Here is a 15628-nt window from a genome sequence, read left to right as displayed (position 1 = left end):
ACGTTTCAGACATGAGATGTATGTGGCAGGGACTCCAGACAGATATTAACTTCTCTAGGGTAGGGTAGGTGGATGAAAAGCATGCCCAGATTAAACTTCCTTCTACTCAGATATGCATATAATTAGTAGATTTGGATAGAAAACACTCTAAAGTTTCCAAAACTGTTTGGAACTACTGATCCCGGATCCGGGAGAATTGTCATCAACTACTTTAATTAGCATAGCGCAACAGTCAAAAAAATATTACTAGAAAATATTAATATTCATGAAATCACAAGTGAAATATAGTGAAACACAGCTTAGCCTTTTGTTAATCACCCTGTCATCTCAGATTTTGAAATTATGCTTTACAGCCAAAGCAAGACAAGCGTTTGTGTAAGTTTATTGATAGCCTAGCATAGCATTATGTCCAGCTAGCAGCAGGATGCTTGGTCACGAAAATCCGAAAAGCAATCAAATTAACCGTTTACCTTTGATGATCTTCGGATGTTTTCACTGACGAGATTCCCAGTTAGACAGCAAATGTTCCTTTTGTTCCATAAAGATTATTTATAATAACCAAAATACCTCCGTTTGTTGGTCACGTTATGTTGAGAAATCCACCAGAAATAGCGGTCACAACAACGCTGAAATAAATTCAAAATTAAATCCATAATATCGACAGAAGCATGGCAAAGTTTTTTATAATCAATCCTCAAGGTGTTTTTCAAATATCTATATTCGATAATATATCAACCGGGACAATTGGCTTTCCAGTAGGAACGAGAGGAAAAATGACTACCTCTGTCTTTTACGCAAGAATCACTCTCAGAGCCTTCAGCTGGCCACTTACGCAATGTAGTAGTTTACACTCTTTCTTCAACATAAAGGCGTGAAACTACGTCAAAATGCTGTAGACACCTTAGGGAATACGTAGAAAAAGGAATCTGGTTGATATCCCTTTCAATGGCCAATAGGGGTGCATAGGAACACAACGGTTTCAAAAGAAGAGGCATTTCCTGATTGGATTTTCCTCAGGGTTTTGCCTGCAATATCAGTTCTGTTATACTCACAGACATTATTTTGACCTTTTTGGAAACTTTACAGTGTTTTCTATCCTAAGCTGTCAATTATATGCATATTCTAGCATCTGGTCCTGAGAAATATGCGGTTTACTTTGGGAACGTTATTTTTCCAAAAATAAAAATGGTCCCCCCTAGTTTCAAAAATGTCTGTGAGTATAACCGAACTGATTTGGCAGGCAAAAAAACTGAGAAAAATCCTTTCAGGAAGTAAGATTTCTTTTTTTTCTATTCAATGCCATTACAGTATCCACTGACTTGGGGCTCAAATTGCATTTCCTATGCCTTCCACTGGATGTCAACAGTCTTTAGAAATCGTTTCAGGCTTGTATTCTGAAAAAAATGAGTGAGTAAGAGCAGTCAGAATGAGTGGACCATGCCGTGTCACAGAGCTTTTTCATGCGCCCGACCAAAGAGAGTGCCTTTCTTGTTTACCTTTTATATTGACAAAGTTATTGTCCGGTTGAGGACTGAATATAAAAATAGTTTGACATGTTTCTATGACCTTTATGGATACAATTTGGATTTTTTTTGTCTGCCTGTTGTGACTGCGTTTGAACCTGTGGATTACTGAAGAAAACGAGCGAACAAAACAGAGGTTTTCGTATATAAAGAGAGACTTTATCGAACAAAAGGAACATTTATGGAATAAATGAGTGCAAACACTTCTGAGTGCAAACATATGAAGATCATCAAAGGTAAGTGAATAATTCTATCTCTATTTCTGACTTGTGTAACTCTTCTACTTGGCTGGTTACTGTTTGTAAGGATTTTTCTGCTGGGCTATGTTCTCAAATAATTGTAAGGTATGCTTTCGTCGTAAACATTTTTGAAATCTGACACCGTGGTTGGATTCACAAGAAGTTAATCTTTAAACCTATGCTTAATAGTTGTATCTTTTCTGAATTTTTATAATAAGTATTTCTCTATTTGAATTTGGCGCTCTGCAATCTCACTGGATGTTGGCCAGGTGGGACGCTAGAGAGCCTTTTTATGTCTCTATTTGGTTTGGTCAGGGTGTGATTTGGGTGGGCATTCTTTGTTCTGTTTTCTATGTTTTTGTATTTCAATGTTTTGGCCGGGTATGGTTCTCAATCAGGGAAAGCTGTCTATCGTTGTCTCTGATTGGGAATCATACTTAGGCAGCCTTTTTCCCTTCTGTCATTGTGGGAAGTTGACTTTGTTAGAGGCATCATAGCCTAAGTTAAGCTTCACGGTCGTTTCTTTGTTTTGTTGGCGACATTTACCTAATAAACAGAAATGTACGCTCACAACGCTGCGCTTTGGTCCACTTATTCCTTCCAGGAAGACGTCTGTGACACCCATCACTGCATGGCCACGTATGTCTCCAACTCAATCATGACATTTGCAGATGACACAACAGTGGTAGCCCTGATTACCAACAATGAAAATAACCTCTCCCTCAACATCAACAAAAGGAAGGAGCTGATTGTGGACTTCAGGAAACAGCAGAGGTAGTATGCACCCATGCACATCGACAGGGCCGCAGTAGAGAGGGTGAAAAGCAGCGTGTTCCTCGGCATGCACATCAATGACAACCTGAAATGGTCCATCCACACAGACAGTGTATTGAAGAAGGCATCACAGCACCTCTTCAACCTCAGGAGGCTGAAGAAATTCTGCCGTAAGACCCTCAGGAATGTCTACAGAATAACCATTGAGAGGATCCTGTAGGGCTGGTATGGCAACTGCACTGTTCACAACCTCACGGCCCTCCAGAGGGTGGTGCAGTCAGCCCAACGCATCACCGGGGGTACACTGCCTGCCCTCCAGGTCATCTACAGAACTTGCTGTCACAGAAAGGCCAAGAAGATCATCAAGGTCCTGGCCAGCTGAGCCATGTCCTGTTCACCCCACTACAATTTAGAAGGCAGAGACAGTACAGGTGCATCAAAGATGGCACAGAGAGACTGCAAGAAGAGACCAGCTTATTAATTGAAATAACAGTAAAGAGAGGTATGTGTATCTGTGTAGATAGCTAGCTGTTGTGTAGCTATCTGTCTTTGTGAATTGTTCAAAACTTATTTGGAATGAGGACAGAAATTACAGTTGCTTGCAATAAGGTGATGTCCTGCAATACAATATTACTCTTGCCGTATGCTGTGTGTGATAGTACATTGTATCTATTTTGCTAAATAGCTACGTCATAATGTCGGAGTCCATCCATATCATCTTGGCTCCACACATTTCAAGGCTGCGTTGAAACAATGACTTGACAATGACCCAAGACCAGCTCAGTTAATCCCTATCATTGTGACAACGAGCCATCATAATGTAGCATCAAATGGACATTATCCTAGAGTCATTGGCAGACACAATGCAAGTAACTTAATTCATGTCCCCCTAATTGCCCTGAGTACCTCTGTTGATCCTACAGCTATTGTATGCAGTAATCATGAGCCTATCAACCGGTGTTACACTCTTAGCACTGAGGCAGTGTGCCCTCGTAGGAAGACCACCTTGTGCAGTTCACCCTGCAATTTCAGCTCCAATATAAATAACATGAGCAAGTCTACTTCTGATAGGCTTCCCAGTAAAGCATTAAAAACAATCAAGCAACCCAGAAAAGTGCAAAAAAAGCCCATATTTTAACATATGCAGCGTGAGAAACAAGGTCCATGAAGTCATTAACTTGAATGGAACAGATGACATTCATATTCTGACTATATCTGAAACTCACTTAGATAATACCTTTAATGAAACAGTGGTAGTAATACATGGTTATAACATCTACAGAAAAGACAGAAATGCCAACGGGGGCGGTGTTGCGGTCTGTATTCAGAACCAAAAGCTCTAATGTTAAATACTGTTTAAGTAATAAGGATGCAGGTTCATCTGCCTCACCTAAAACCCATTCTTGTGGGAAGCTGCTTTTGACCACCAAGTGCTAACAGTCAGTATCTGGATAATATGTGTGAAATGATTGATAATGTATGTGATATCAACAGAGAAGTATATTTCCTGGGTGATTTAAAAATTGACTGGCTCTCATCAAGCTGCCCACTCAAAAAACAACTTCAAGTGTAACTAGTGCCTGCAACCTGGTTCAGGTTGTCAGTCAACCTACCAGGGTATTTACAAACAGCACATTAATTAAATAATCAACATGTATTGATCACATCTTTACTAATGCTGCAGAAATTTGCTCATTGGTGATATCCAAATCCATAGGATGTAGTGATCATAATATAATATCCATATCTAGAAAAAAACTAAGTTCCAAAGGCTGGGCCTAATATAGTGTATAATAGGTCATACAATATGTTTTGTAGTGATTCATATGTTGATGGTGTAAATGTGGAATGCATGCCAGCAAAGCCACTACACAACACAACATTTAACAATACATTAGTTGCAGTATAACGATGACAAACAGTGCCCACAAACGGTTAGGGTCTACATAAAGCTGCCCCAACAGCAGAGTCCCAGCACCTTAACACGGCTAAACCAGCCTCATTTGCTGCCTTTAAAAAAACATAGCTGATATGGCAGATTTGCTTAAACAAATGAGGTTTCTACTGACAATTGAGATGTACAAATTATGGCATTAGGGGATGACAAGTGGATAAGAGGCAATCTGTAATTTCGAATTAAGACATTAATGAGCAAGTGACAAAGGACGTTGCCAATTTAACTATTGTTACAACACTTTTGAAATGTACAGCGACAGAATTCAAAACACGGGTCGTTCTTACAGTGTACTCCCTGTACCAGTCAGAACCGTATGATAAATAAATGGGGCATATAAACAGACAATGAAAGTTCTCACAATATTTGATGATTATTGATATACATTGTACATACCTAGGCCTAGCGTTGCATCGTACATGACATACTGCAAAAGTAAAATTGCAGGACTGCACATTATTGCAGGTGTACTAGCTAGCTCTCCTCATTCAATACTGCAAGAGTAATTTAGCTGAACATTCTTATGAGAACCACTGCCTGACCCAATCAGATGATAGTTAATTAACCCAATCAACTATATTATCTCCACCTATGCTATGGTGAGTTGATGTGTGTCCCATTGACTCGAGTGGGCAGAGAAAGTACTATTTCTCTAAGGAACATTACAATATCATGAATTTATAATACAAAATCTGCAATATATGTGTTTAAGATCCATCATGTTGCAGAGCCGCAGGCGAGCACCCACTGTCTGGATCCGGTGCCACTCAACTGAGTGGTGGGACCACTGTGTTTCACAATTTACAGACAACCAATAGATCAATAACTTCCGCATGTCGGCAGAGACTTTCCAGTTCTTTTAAGGGAGTGGAATGCTGCCCCAGAGAATGGAGCATTTCAGCAGCCTGCAGTGCCACTTCCGGAGACGATGGGGGCTAATGCAAACACAGTGCGTGATGGACTCTTGGAACACTTTAACAACTAGGTACATCAGTGTGGATTACACAAAATTGATATTTATTGCTAAAACGAAGTCTGGTGCTCTCTGGTGTGAAGGCAGGCAAAATAAAGAGAAAATTACCATTAGGCAAATAAACACCTCGTTTAATAACAGATTTTATCTTTTGTCTTTCTTTTGATTTTCTCCCTCCTCTCACAGACAACCAGCCCCACGAACACCCTCTGGACAACAAAGCGCCTGGACCAACAAGAGAACTATTAGCATGACAGACAAAGCCTGGGCCCAGTTGACCAAAAAAGCATCTTAAGGCTAAGGGTCCTATTGCTCTAAAATGAACTTAGCCTTAAGATGCTTTTGGGAAACCAGGCTCAGTGGTTCTCTCCCGTTCTTGCTTACTGTATGCCCATCACATGAATTTACCCTTGGGGATTTAATAAAGTACATTATATACTCCCTTATGTTAGACGTCTGTTCTTATAAATGTAATTTTTTACATGTGAATAGCCAACTACACAATTGTATCTTCTATTGTTGACCAATGTTTGATTGTTGTTTATTAAATCCTGTAGCGGTGCATGGGTAAAATCACTGGGGAAGGCAAGCCCCCCCAAAAAGCCATATTACAAGCTATGTGTTGTGATAATTGCGTTGTTTGCTGTATAATTCAAATGCCTTGTGACCGTGATATATAGGCCGAAGGCCGAGACAGTAAGCAGACAGTGTTTCATCACAAAACCGGAGAAATTATTTTACATAGATCTTCAGCCAGTTTATTTTATTCCAGTTTAGTCTAGTTTCATGTCTACTGCTGGTGTCTAATGTCCTTTTATGGCCTGGACAAACTGTCCAAGTACAGCTATGAGAGTGCAGTGTTGTTTCCCAATTTATTGTCTCATCAAAATCACATAATCTTATCCAGCAAAGGCCAGTGTGGGGCCTACCAGATCTACCAACCAGATACACCAAATGATGCAAATGATAGAAGTCTTATAAGTTTTATAAGTATATATATAAATTCATAAATCCAAACCTACTTCTTGAATAATGTTTAGGAACATAACCATGCCATGACAAAAGCCCTCTGTGGATGTGATTGCCCACTCCTGTTGAAGACAGCAAAATTGTGTGATTAGGGTTAAACACGTGAACATTACAATCAATTGACATTGAACTGTTTACCAAACGAGAATGGACCCTTGGTGCCTCGGGGTGCCGGGCTCAGGTGTTGCAGGAGCATTTATTGTATTGATGGATTCTGGACATCTGTGGGTGCAGGCCTCTGAGGTTGTGGCTTCACCATTCAATCACACAGCTTCCTCTGATTCCATAGGTTCAGGAATGCCCTCTAATGTAAATTTGGATACCCTGGCTAATGTCAAAAATGTAGCTAAGCCTTCCATGGATGTTTATATGACAAGTTTTGGACCCTGGTTCATGTCTCGCATAGTGCTCACTCTCACACACTGCAGCTAGTTACGCTAAAGACATTGGTAGCTAGCTAGATAGTAATTTGGTTAAAAACAATGTATTCGCATTCTGATCATCGCTGCTCTGCGTTATCAGGCCTTCAAATATCATTGTCGGTGATGTCAAATCCAGCATCCCCAGACTAGACATCACTGGTCTGTAGCCAAACACAGGATTGAATCTTTTATGACTAAGTAGCCAATATTTTTTTGAAGATCTTCTCATTCCTGGTGGAAGTTGCCTCTGGATGCTGGTGTCTGCCCAGATGCTCAAAAGTGCTTAGACATCTCCAACTGACCAATTTGTTGCTTCCATTATTCGTTTTTTTTGGCTTTAGTGTTATTAGTTTGTGTAGCTGTACTGTTCGTGGTCAGATTTCACCTTCTCTTTTAAAACATGGAGTCAGTGACTTGTACATGAGTATTTACAACACTGGGACATCTTTGCATGAGACCAATCATTGAGTACAGAAATGTGTAAACCCACACACCGGCCTACTTGGTTTGAGGTCAGTACCAGATACCAAACAAGGCTGTGTGTCCCGCGTGGTTACAGGAATCAAGCAGGCCATGGGCAAATGGAAATTAAATAGGAACCTTGATATTCACTGCACGGCCCTGCAGTAGAAAAGTGCCATTAGTGACTGTCATGGTACTCAACCCTACACCTTAGAGACGGCTGCCCCATGTACATAGTCATTGAACACGGGTCACTTTAGTAATGTTTACATACTGTTTCACAGTCAAGGCTCATTATACATAACTACTACTGTACACCATTATATACATATATATTTATATTTCGGGCTCCGACATTTCTCAATCTAATATTTCTGCATTTCTTAATTTCTTTCTTTTTATTTTGGGGATTTGCATGTATTGTTTTGTATTGTAAGGTATTACTGCATTGTTGGAGCTAGGAGCATAAGCATTTTGCTACACCCGCGATAACATCTGCTAAATATGTGTACGCGGCCAATAAAATTTGATAACATTTTTATTTGATTTTGCTAATACGAAGACCCCCCCTCTTGACAATGCCTGTGGGATGTAGGAATGTGTGGTTAGCCAAGTGGCTCTACAGTGCCTCTACAGAGTGGCTCTACAAGTGGCTCTACAGAGACACTGATTCCAAGACTCCCAGAAAACATGCTTTAGCTGATGCTGCAGCATTATGATGACGATACAGAAATGGACAGTAATTTAAAGGAGATATGGGCTACATACTGTAGGCCTACATCTTCTTGTTAAATAAATCTGTGTGTTAGTCTACCCAAGCGCCTGTTAGTCTGCCAACTTCCATGTACTACCCGGGGTTGGGTGCTACATATGCGGTGGATATGATGAATTTCCCCCATACAATATAAAGCACTCAAAGGCCCAGTGCACTCAAAAAACAGATTTTTCTGTGCTTTATATATATTTCCACACTATGAATTTGGAATAATACTGCGAAATTGTGAAAATTATGATAATGCCCTTTCAGTGTAAGAGCCGTTTGAAAATACAGTTTGAAAAAATTCAGCCTGTTTTGGTGTGATGGACTTTTCACCTGCCTGTTAACATCACTAGGTGTTAAATTAGTTAATAGGAATAACAATAAAGAGAGTTCCAAACCTCTCTGACAATAACAGCTAGTTTTCAGTTTTCCCTCCCACTCAGACCATTCCCAAACAATCCTAACAAAATTCTTACTAGAGAAATTGCTCTTTGCTAAATTTTAATTGAAAACAATCACAGTAAGGTAGTTAATTGTTATCCAGAAATGATTTGATATTGAGATAAAAATTGATGCATTGAACTTTTAAACGCCTGGGTCTTTAGGGGGGAATTCAGACCTGAGTTTATGCAATTTTCTCTCTATTCTGACCTTGAACTTACCCAGTGCCAGCAAGGTGCACTTTTTTGGTGAAGATCAAAGAAATGTAGGTGTGGCGGAGGTGTTTGTACAGACACTCTTATTCTTACCTTGACTTAATTCCCTCATAATTCCACCACTTTTAAGCGCGAGGAAATGATGAATAAGGTTGAGCAACCTGTCAGTTCCAAGCGGAAAAACATAAACAAAAAAACATCCCTGATAGAAATGATACCATTCTCCATGCACTGTAATTTGCAAATTAATAAGAGCTATTGATACGAGCTAGATAAATGACTAATCCATTTGGACAGTTGTGAACTGTGGGTATTGGACTTCAGTGGGGGGATAAAATGATTCCAACACATTGTACCAAACTTTTACATGCTGACCACACCGCTTGCATTATGTGCTCAAAATAAATGTACACATACTACATGTTATTCAATAATTTCATCCAAACTGCTCACGAGCGTCTGTGTAGCCAGGCCCTAAAATAAAACTTTGTTATATTTTTGATGCTTGATGCGCTACATGTCCCACCTCTCTCAAATCATCATTGGTAATTAGGAGCATATACCCACGTGGATTGTGAGGTGGACACTCCAGTCGGTGGTGATAATGCACCTTAAAGTTGGTTGCCAACCGTCATATAAAGTCAGAAGAAGAAGACTGAAGGAGGAGAGATTACTAGAAACTAAATAGGGCTACCCTTTTCTCTGTGGATGAATTGTCGGATTAGAGGACCTTGTGCATTTCAGTTAAAATAACATCCCAATGTTTGTGTCCCAGGACAAATTAGCTGACTAGACGTTCCCGGTCTAGTCAGCATGTTGAAATCAAGAACAACAACAGAAACATAGCATCACTTAATTCGACCAACTGAATCAAACAGGCCTGAGGCTGAGCCATGCTTCAGGCAGCCACTCACACAGACAGCACCCACACGGATAATACTACCAGCAACAACAACAACCGCAACCGCAACCACAACCTAACACCATCACTATCACACTATCTCCAAAAGTGACAACAGTGACACATCAAAGGATGTGAGTGTGATGCAGAAAGGACAGCGATGGTAAAATGCAGCACACTCCATGGTTGACAGGACACTTTTTGTAGCACACATAGGGCTGATAAAAAGACAGCAGTCACACACAGCATTATGTTAAAGAATAAGCACTTGGACATAATAAGGCAGTAGGTCCCAATCATAAGAATACAAAAAAACAACTTTTAGGCTAAGCGTTTCCCAATCGAAATGTACAACTATTACTTTAGCAACGGTCATCAAAATTGTTAAAATGTTTGGTTTTAAAAACAATTCTAATAAATGCAACATTTGAACAATTGTTTTTATCATTCAGATATTGGAATTATAGCACGTAAAACATTGAACTGGCACGGACAAATTCTGAATGGAGTTCAGGGATTTTAATAGGAATTCAGGTATTCAATTTATTGTCAAATGTCACTTTTCTATTTTTAGAATGCACTCATAATGTCATCAGAAGATAAAAATTGTGTTACAGCCTGAATTCTAAATTGATTAAATTGAAATGTTGTGTCACGTCTACACACAATATCCCGTAATGTAAAAGGGGACTTATGCTATTAGAATCTTTTACAAATTAATTAAAAATGAAAAGCTGAAATGTTTTGAGTCAATAAGTATTCAACCCCTTCGTAATGGCAAATCTAAATATATTCAGAAGTAAACATGTGCTTAACAAGTGACATAATAAGTTGCATGGACTTACTCTGTGTGTAATAATAGTTTTAACATGATTTATTAATGACTACCTCATCTCTGTACCCCACTCATACAATTATCTGTAAGGTCCCTCAGTCGAGCAGTGAATTTCAAAAACAGATTCAACCACAAAGACCAGTGATGTTTTCCAATGACGTACAAAGAAGGGCACCTATTCTTAATGGGTAAACATTTCAAAAGCAGACACTGAATGAGGATGTAAGTTATTAATTACACTTTGGATGGTGTATCAATACACATAATACACCCAACGATACAGGTGTCCTTCCTAACTCATTTGCAGGATAAGAAGAAAACCGCTCAGGGATTTCACCATGAGGCCAATGGTGACTTTAAAACAGTTACAGAGTTTAATGGCTGTGATAGAAGAAAACTGAAGATGAATCAACAACAATGTAATTACTGCACAATACTAAGTTAAAAGAAGGAATCCTGAACAGAATTTAAAAAAATAAAAACATGCATTCTTTTCGCAATAAGGCATTAAAACTGCAAAAGAATGTGACAAAGAAATTAACTTTATGTGCTGAACACAAAGTGTTATTTTTAGTGCAAATCCAACAACACATTACTGAATACCACTCTTCGTATTTTCAAGCATGGTGGTGGACGCATCATTTGATGTGTCTGCTTGTAATCGGCAAGGAGTAGGGAGTTTTTTTTTTAGATAAACAGAAACGGAATAGAGCTAAGCATAGCCAAAATTTGCGAGTTAAACCTGGTTCATTCTGCTTTCCAACAGCCTTGGGAGGACAGTAGTGGTGAAGTATGAGAAATAGGAATATTGTAAATGTAGTGGGGGTTTTTTAGTCGTTGGTGCCCATATTCCAACTAGACCTGCTCTCCTTCTCCCTGGGCACATTCTCTGTGAATGTTGCAACACATTACTATTGTCTGATTGAATATGTGAGTGAAACGTATAAACCCAGTGATATTTGTTTTTTTAGGACAGTTTTATGGAGCTCCTGGAGCTGAAGATGTATGGAAATGATGTAGGCCTATGGCGACTGCCTTGTGATATGGAAATTGTATAATTTCCATGCTCCACTTCTTGATACAAAGAACACGTGTTTAGTTTAGTCCCGAGGACTGTATTAGTTGACCTAATACAGCTACAGGAATAGTATTTCATGTATTTCACCCACGTTACAATTGGAATGCTAAAAACATTTCCTACCCTGTCTTTGGAGAGCTTGACTGAATCATTAAGCTGTTGGACATCATATTTGGGATGGATATTCAAACATTGTTGGCATATGGGTTGATTTGAACCTTTCCCCTGGATCACAATATCAAATACCAGTTTATTGTTCGATGGCCATTGTAACAGCCAGACAAGCTTTGTGCTTGTTGAGCTCGAGCAGCCACTTACAACATGGGTCAGGTAATTAGAATGTTTTATTTAAACAAATATCTTTACACTTTTACAAGTAAACAAAAAATACATTTACATTACACAGTAAATAACAATATAAATCATTGTGTACACATTTACAATATTGGAAATGAACTATGCAGCACCAAGTTATTTATAATACAGGTGTAGACAGAATTCAAATTCCCAGTTAAGTGCCACCTCCATTATAGTATTTACAATACAGTAATTTACTGCAATCAAAGTTAAGTTTCATTAAAAGAAACAAAACAACTCTGCCATTTTTGATGACATGTATCGAGCTTTCCTATACACATCCAATGACAACTTCTTTATTTTGCATTCTCCAGCATCAGGGGGAATTGGATTGGTCCATCGCATCCCTCTGGGCGCATCACTCTTCTCCGGAACCCATTTTTCCTTTCCGGTTGTGTTCTGTGCATGTCAGCGTCTCTGACATCTGTCAGATATGTGTCGGTTGTGAAAAGTGTGTATGTTCAAGACTGTGTGTCAGCATCTGAGGCAGTGTGAATGTCCCGGATGTGTGTCAGCGTCTCTGGCAGGTGTGCAGGTTCCGCACTGCTGTCATGCTGACTCCGGGGTCTTTCTCTCCTCTCTCTAGTCTGCATGAGAGGCCATCACCACAGTCGCAGCGCTGGAAGAGCTCCAGGCCATGGCCACCTTTCCTACGGTGATGCGTGCACACCTGGCCCTCCGTCAGCACCGGCTTACAGATACGAGACCAGAAGTGACGTGCACAGCACAGACCCTCAGAGCAGTCGGAGGACCTTAGGCAGTTGTCACCTTCCCGACCTAGAGAGAAGGAATATGAAGGATTCTGTTGGAAAGGCCACATAGCTGGAATTTTGATAATCAAATGTTTCCTTTCAATTCCTTTGGCTTAGTGTTTTTATGGTAACTTATTCATTGGGGACTGGTGGGAAGGACAAATCTATAGGATCTTTATGGGTGGTACTGAATAATGTGTGTGCATGTGTAATGCACACCTACCTTTTACAGAATGTTGACCTTGGCGCAGAGGCAGTCTCTTGCCATAGTGTTCCATGGTGTTGTTCTGCCTATTCTCAACACTGGTAGTGACTGCGGTTTCAGCATCTTGATCACTGGCCTGACAAACACCTGAGGAGAAAGGCACACGTTATCATACAGTCACTTCAGTTGAACACAAGTCAAGTTTTTAAGATGATTACAATATCTCACGATTCCCCATCTTTCTCACCATACGTTTTTATTTTATTTATAGGACCAATACCTATCTTACTACCACATTAAACGCAAATACATCAAAGTTCTCGCATGAATTAAAAGTGTGATGATCTGAAAATGGTTGGAAAAACAAACATGTTGCGTTTGCATATGTTGAGCTCACCATTGATGCAGCGCTTCCCGACGCAGCACATAGAATCTCTTGCGCACCGCTTCCGGGTCTTTCGGCATGGGAGACACGCGCCTCGGATATCGTTGCAGAATTCATCGGCCCCACACTCAGCATTGTATGTGCAAGTAGGCTAACATAAAAACATAATACAATATTAACTTGAATTGGAACACAATTGCAAAACGCATTTCAGTAAAAGCGTAGGTAAGGTAAAGTGCCCAATAAGCGCTCAGGCATAGGTTAGTGTTGGTATTACGCACAGCTGCAAGAGCGTTCTAGTGCAGTTGCTTACCTGCAAAGTGTCCACGACTGCCTTCTGTCCGTCATTACCTGAAGAAGAAGGACGTGGGCTCGGGCTGACCGTGTCAGTGACACCGGGCAAGTTCTTGATGGCATTAGAGTTCAGTAAAACAGCCCCAGCATAAGCATCCCCAAGGTATCCAAACAGCGTGAGATACATGGCCATAAAACGACAAACTGGCAGATTAGGCATACTTCTTGAAGTAAATGATCGGTTTTATTAATTAAAAAAATGAATAAAAAAAATCGTCAAATGTAGGGTATTTTCAAAAGTCCGCAAAGTCTTGAATCCTACCACAGTCTCAAGAGTATGTTAGTGGGGTATTTTGAGGTATCCTGACGCACGGCTCTGCGATGTTCTCTTTATACATGAAGATCTATTTGCATTCCCGCCCCTCCAAGCGCACAACAAAGGTGTCGGGTGGAATTCCAAATGCGCTTATTAAACTCCCGAGCTCTACTGTACGGAAATGGGCAACACGTGATGGACGAAATCGTTTCCAGCGTTCGTTTCAGAATGTTTCAGTGATCAACAAGTCTCTCTTGTGATTTCATCCATCACGTGCATACACGGAGACCTCCTTTAAACTGTATAGGATTCCATTAGAATAGCCTACAGCTCAACAACAAAAACATCCTGGTTTTATTATGGCACTGCAAAGATAACTGATTTTGGTTCTGGGAATGTTCTCTGGAGGTGTGGGAACGTTCCCTGAACATTGCACCAATGTTCCCTAAAGGAACAAGCTTTTCTTACATCGACCAAGCGATGTAGGTCAAAATAACGTGGGTTATGTGGATTTCAGCGAGGCTAAAATGTGGTCAAAGTTACAAAAAATGGGTACTAAAGATTCAGACAGCCATAGGGTTGCAAAAACGTTTAATAAATTCCTAGATTTCCCAGAAATACTGGTAATCCAAATGGGATTTCAGGAAAACAAGGGATTTTAATGAAAGTTCAAGAATTTTGAAACCCTGGAAAGATATATACATACACTGAGTGTACAAAACATTGTGAACAACCTGCTCTTTCAATGACAGACTGACCAGAGGAATCCAGGTGAAAGCTATGATCCCTTGTTTATGTCACTTTTAAATCCACTTCAATCAGTGTAGCTAAAGGGGAGGATATGGGTTAAATAAGGTTTTTGAAGCCTTGAGACAATTGAGACATGGATTGTGTATGTGTGGCATTCATAGGGTGAATGGGGAAGACAAAAAATATAAGTGCCTTTGAACAGGGTATGTAAGTGCCAGGCACACCAGTTTGTTTCAAGAACTGTAACTCTGCCGTTTTTTTTACATCAAAAGTTGCCCATGTGTATCAAGAATAGTCCACCACCCAAAGGTTCTGGGAACATTTTCAAAGATTAAGATACATACCATCTCTTACCATCTTAACCTCTTGCAGAGGTCCTCCAACTCCTCCTTGGTCCTACAAGGTATATGCAGGACTTCATCTGGCAGGTCTTGCTCTTCAGCAGCTAGCAGCTGTCACTGAAGTGCAAAAGTTCCATCTGGTTCTCAATAACACGGTTGTTTGGAATCCTGCAATAGTTTTAAGTCGAGTACAAAGGGTATAGTAGTAGTCAATAGTCAAACTCATTGAAATGTTTTTCATGCTTAGTGAATAATAATTTCCCCATAAAATCCTCATGCCCTTTTCAAAATACACACAAAAAAGCTGGCTGTAATCTGTGATTATCCAAGTTAAATAGTGTCTATGATACTTTTATGCATTAGGTCTTAAAACCTCTTAAGGTTTAAATTTTCACCTAAAATGACATACCCAAATCTAACTGCCTGTAGCTCAGGACCTGAAGCAAGGATATGCATATTCTTGATACCATTTGAAAGGAAGAACTTTCAAGTTTGTGGAAATGTGAAATTAATGTAGGATAATATAACACATCAGATCTGGTAAATGATAATACAAAGAAAAAAACAGATTTTTTGTATTTGTTTTGTACCATCAGCTTTGAAATGCAAGAGAAAGGCCATA

The 15628-nt window shown here is 39.7% G+C and overlaps 1 protein-coding gene across 1 annotated transcript; it reads right to left on the bottom strand.

Moving 5' to 3' along the window:
* Window positions 1–11986: 11986 nt before the first annotated feature.
* LOC135511634 (dickkopf-related protein 1-like) lies at window positions 11987–14148 on the bottom strand. The gene is made up of 4 exons (XM_064933120.1): window positions 13619–14148; window positions 13318–13456; window positions 12939–13067; window positions 11987–12740 (listed from the first exon to the last, which is right to left on the bottom strand). Exons 1-4 carry the CDS (start codon window positions 13817–13819, stop codon window positions 12475–12477), a joined length of 735 nt encoding a protein of 244 aa, XP_064789192.1. The 5' UTR covers window positions 13820–14148; the 3' UTR covers window positions 11987–12474.
* Between the last annotated feature and the right edge of the window lie 1480 nt (window positions 14149–15628).

The sequence above is a fragment of the Oncorhynchus masou genome, chromosome 24, assembly GCF_036934945.1.
Source record: "Oncorhynchus masou masou isolate Uvic2021 chromosome 24, UVic_Omas_1.1, whole genome shotgun sequence".
Taxonomy (NCBI): Eukaryota; Metazoa; Chordata; class Actinopteri; order Salmoniformes; family Salmonidae; genus Oncorhynchus; species Oncorhynchus masou.
This window is presented reverse-complemented; position numbering and strand designations above follow the sequence as displayed.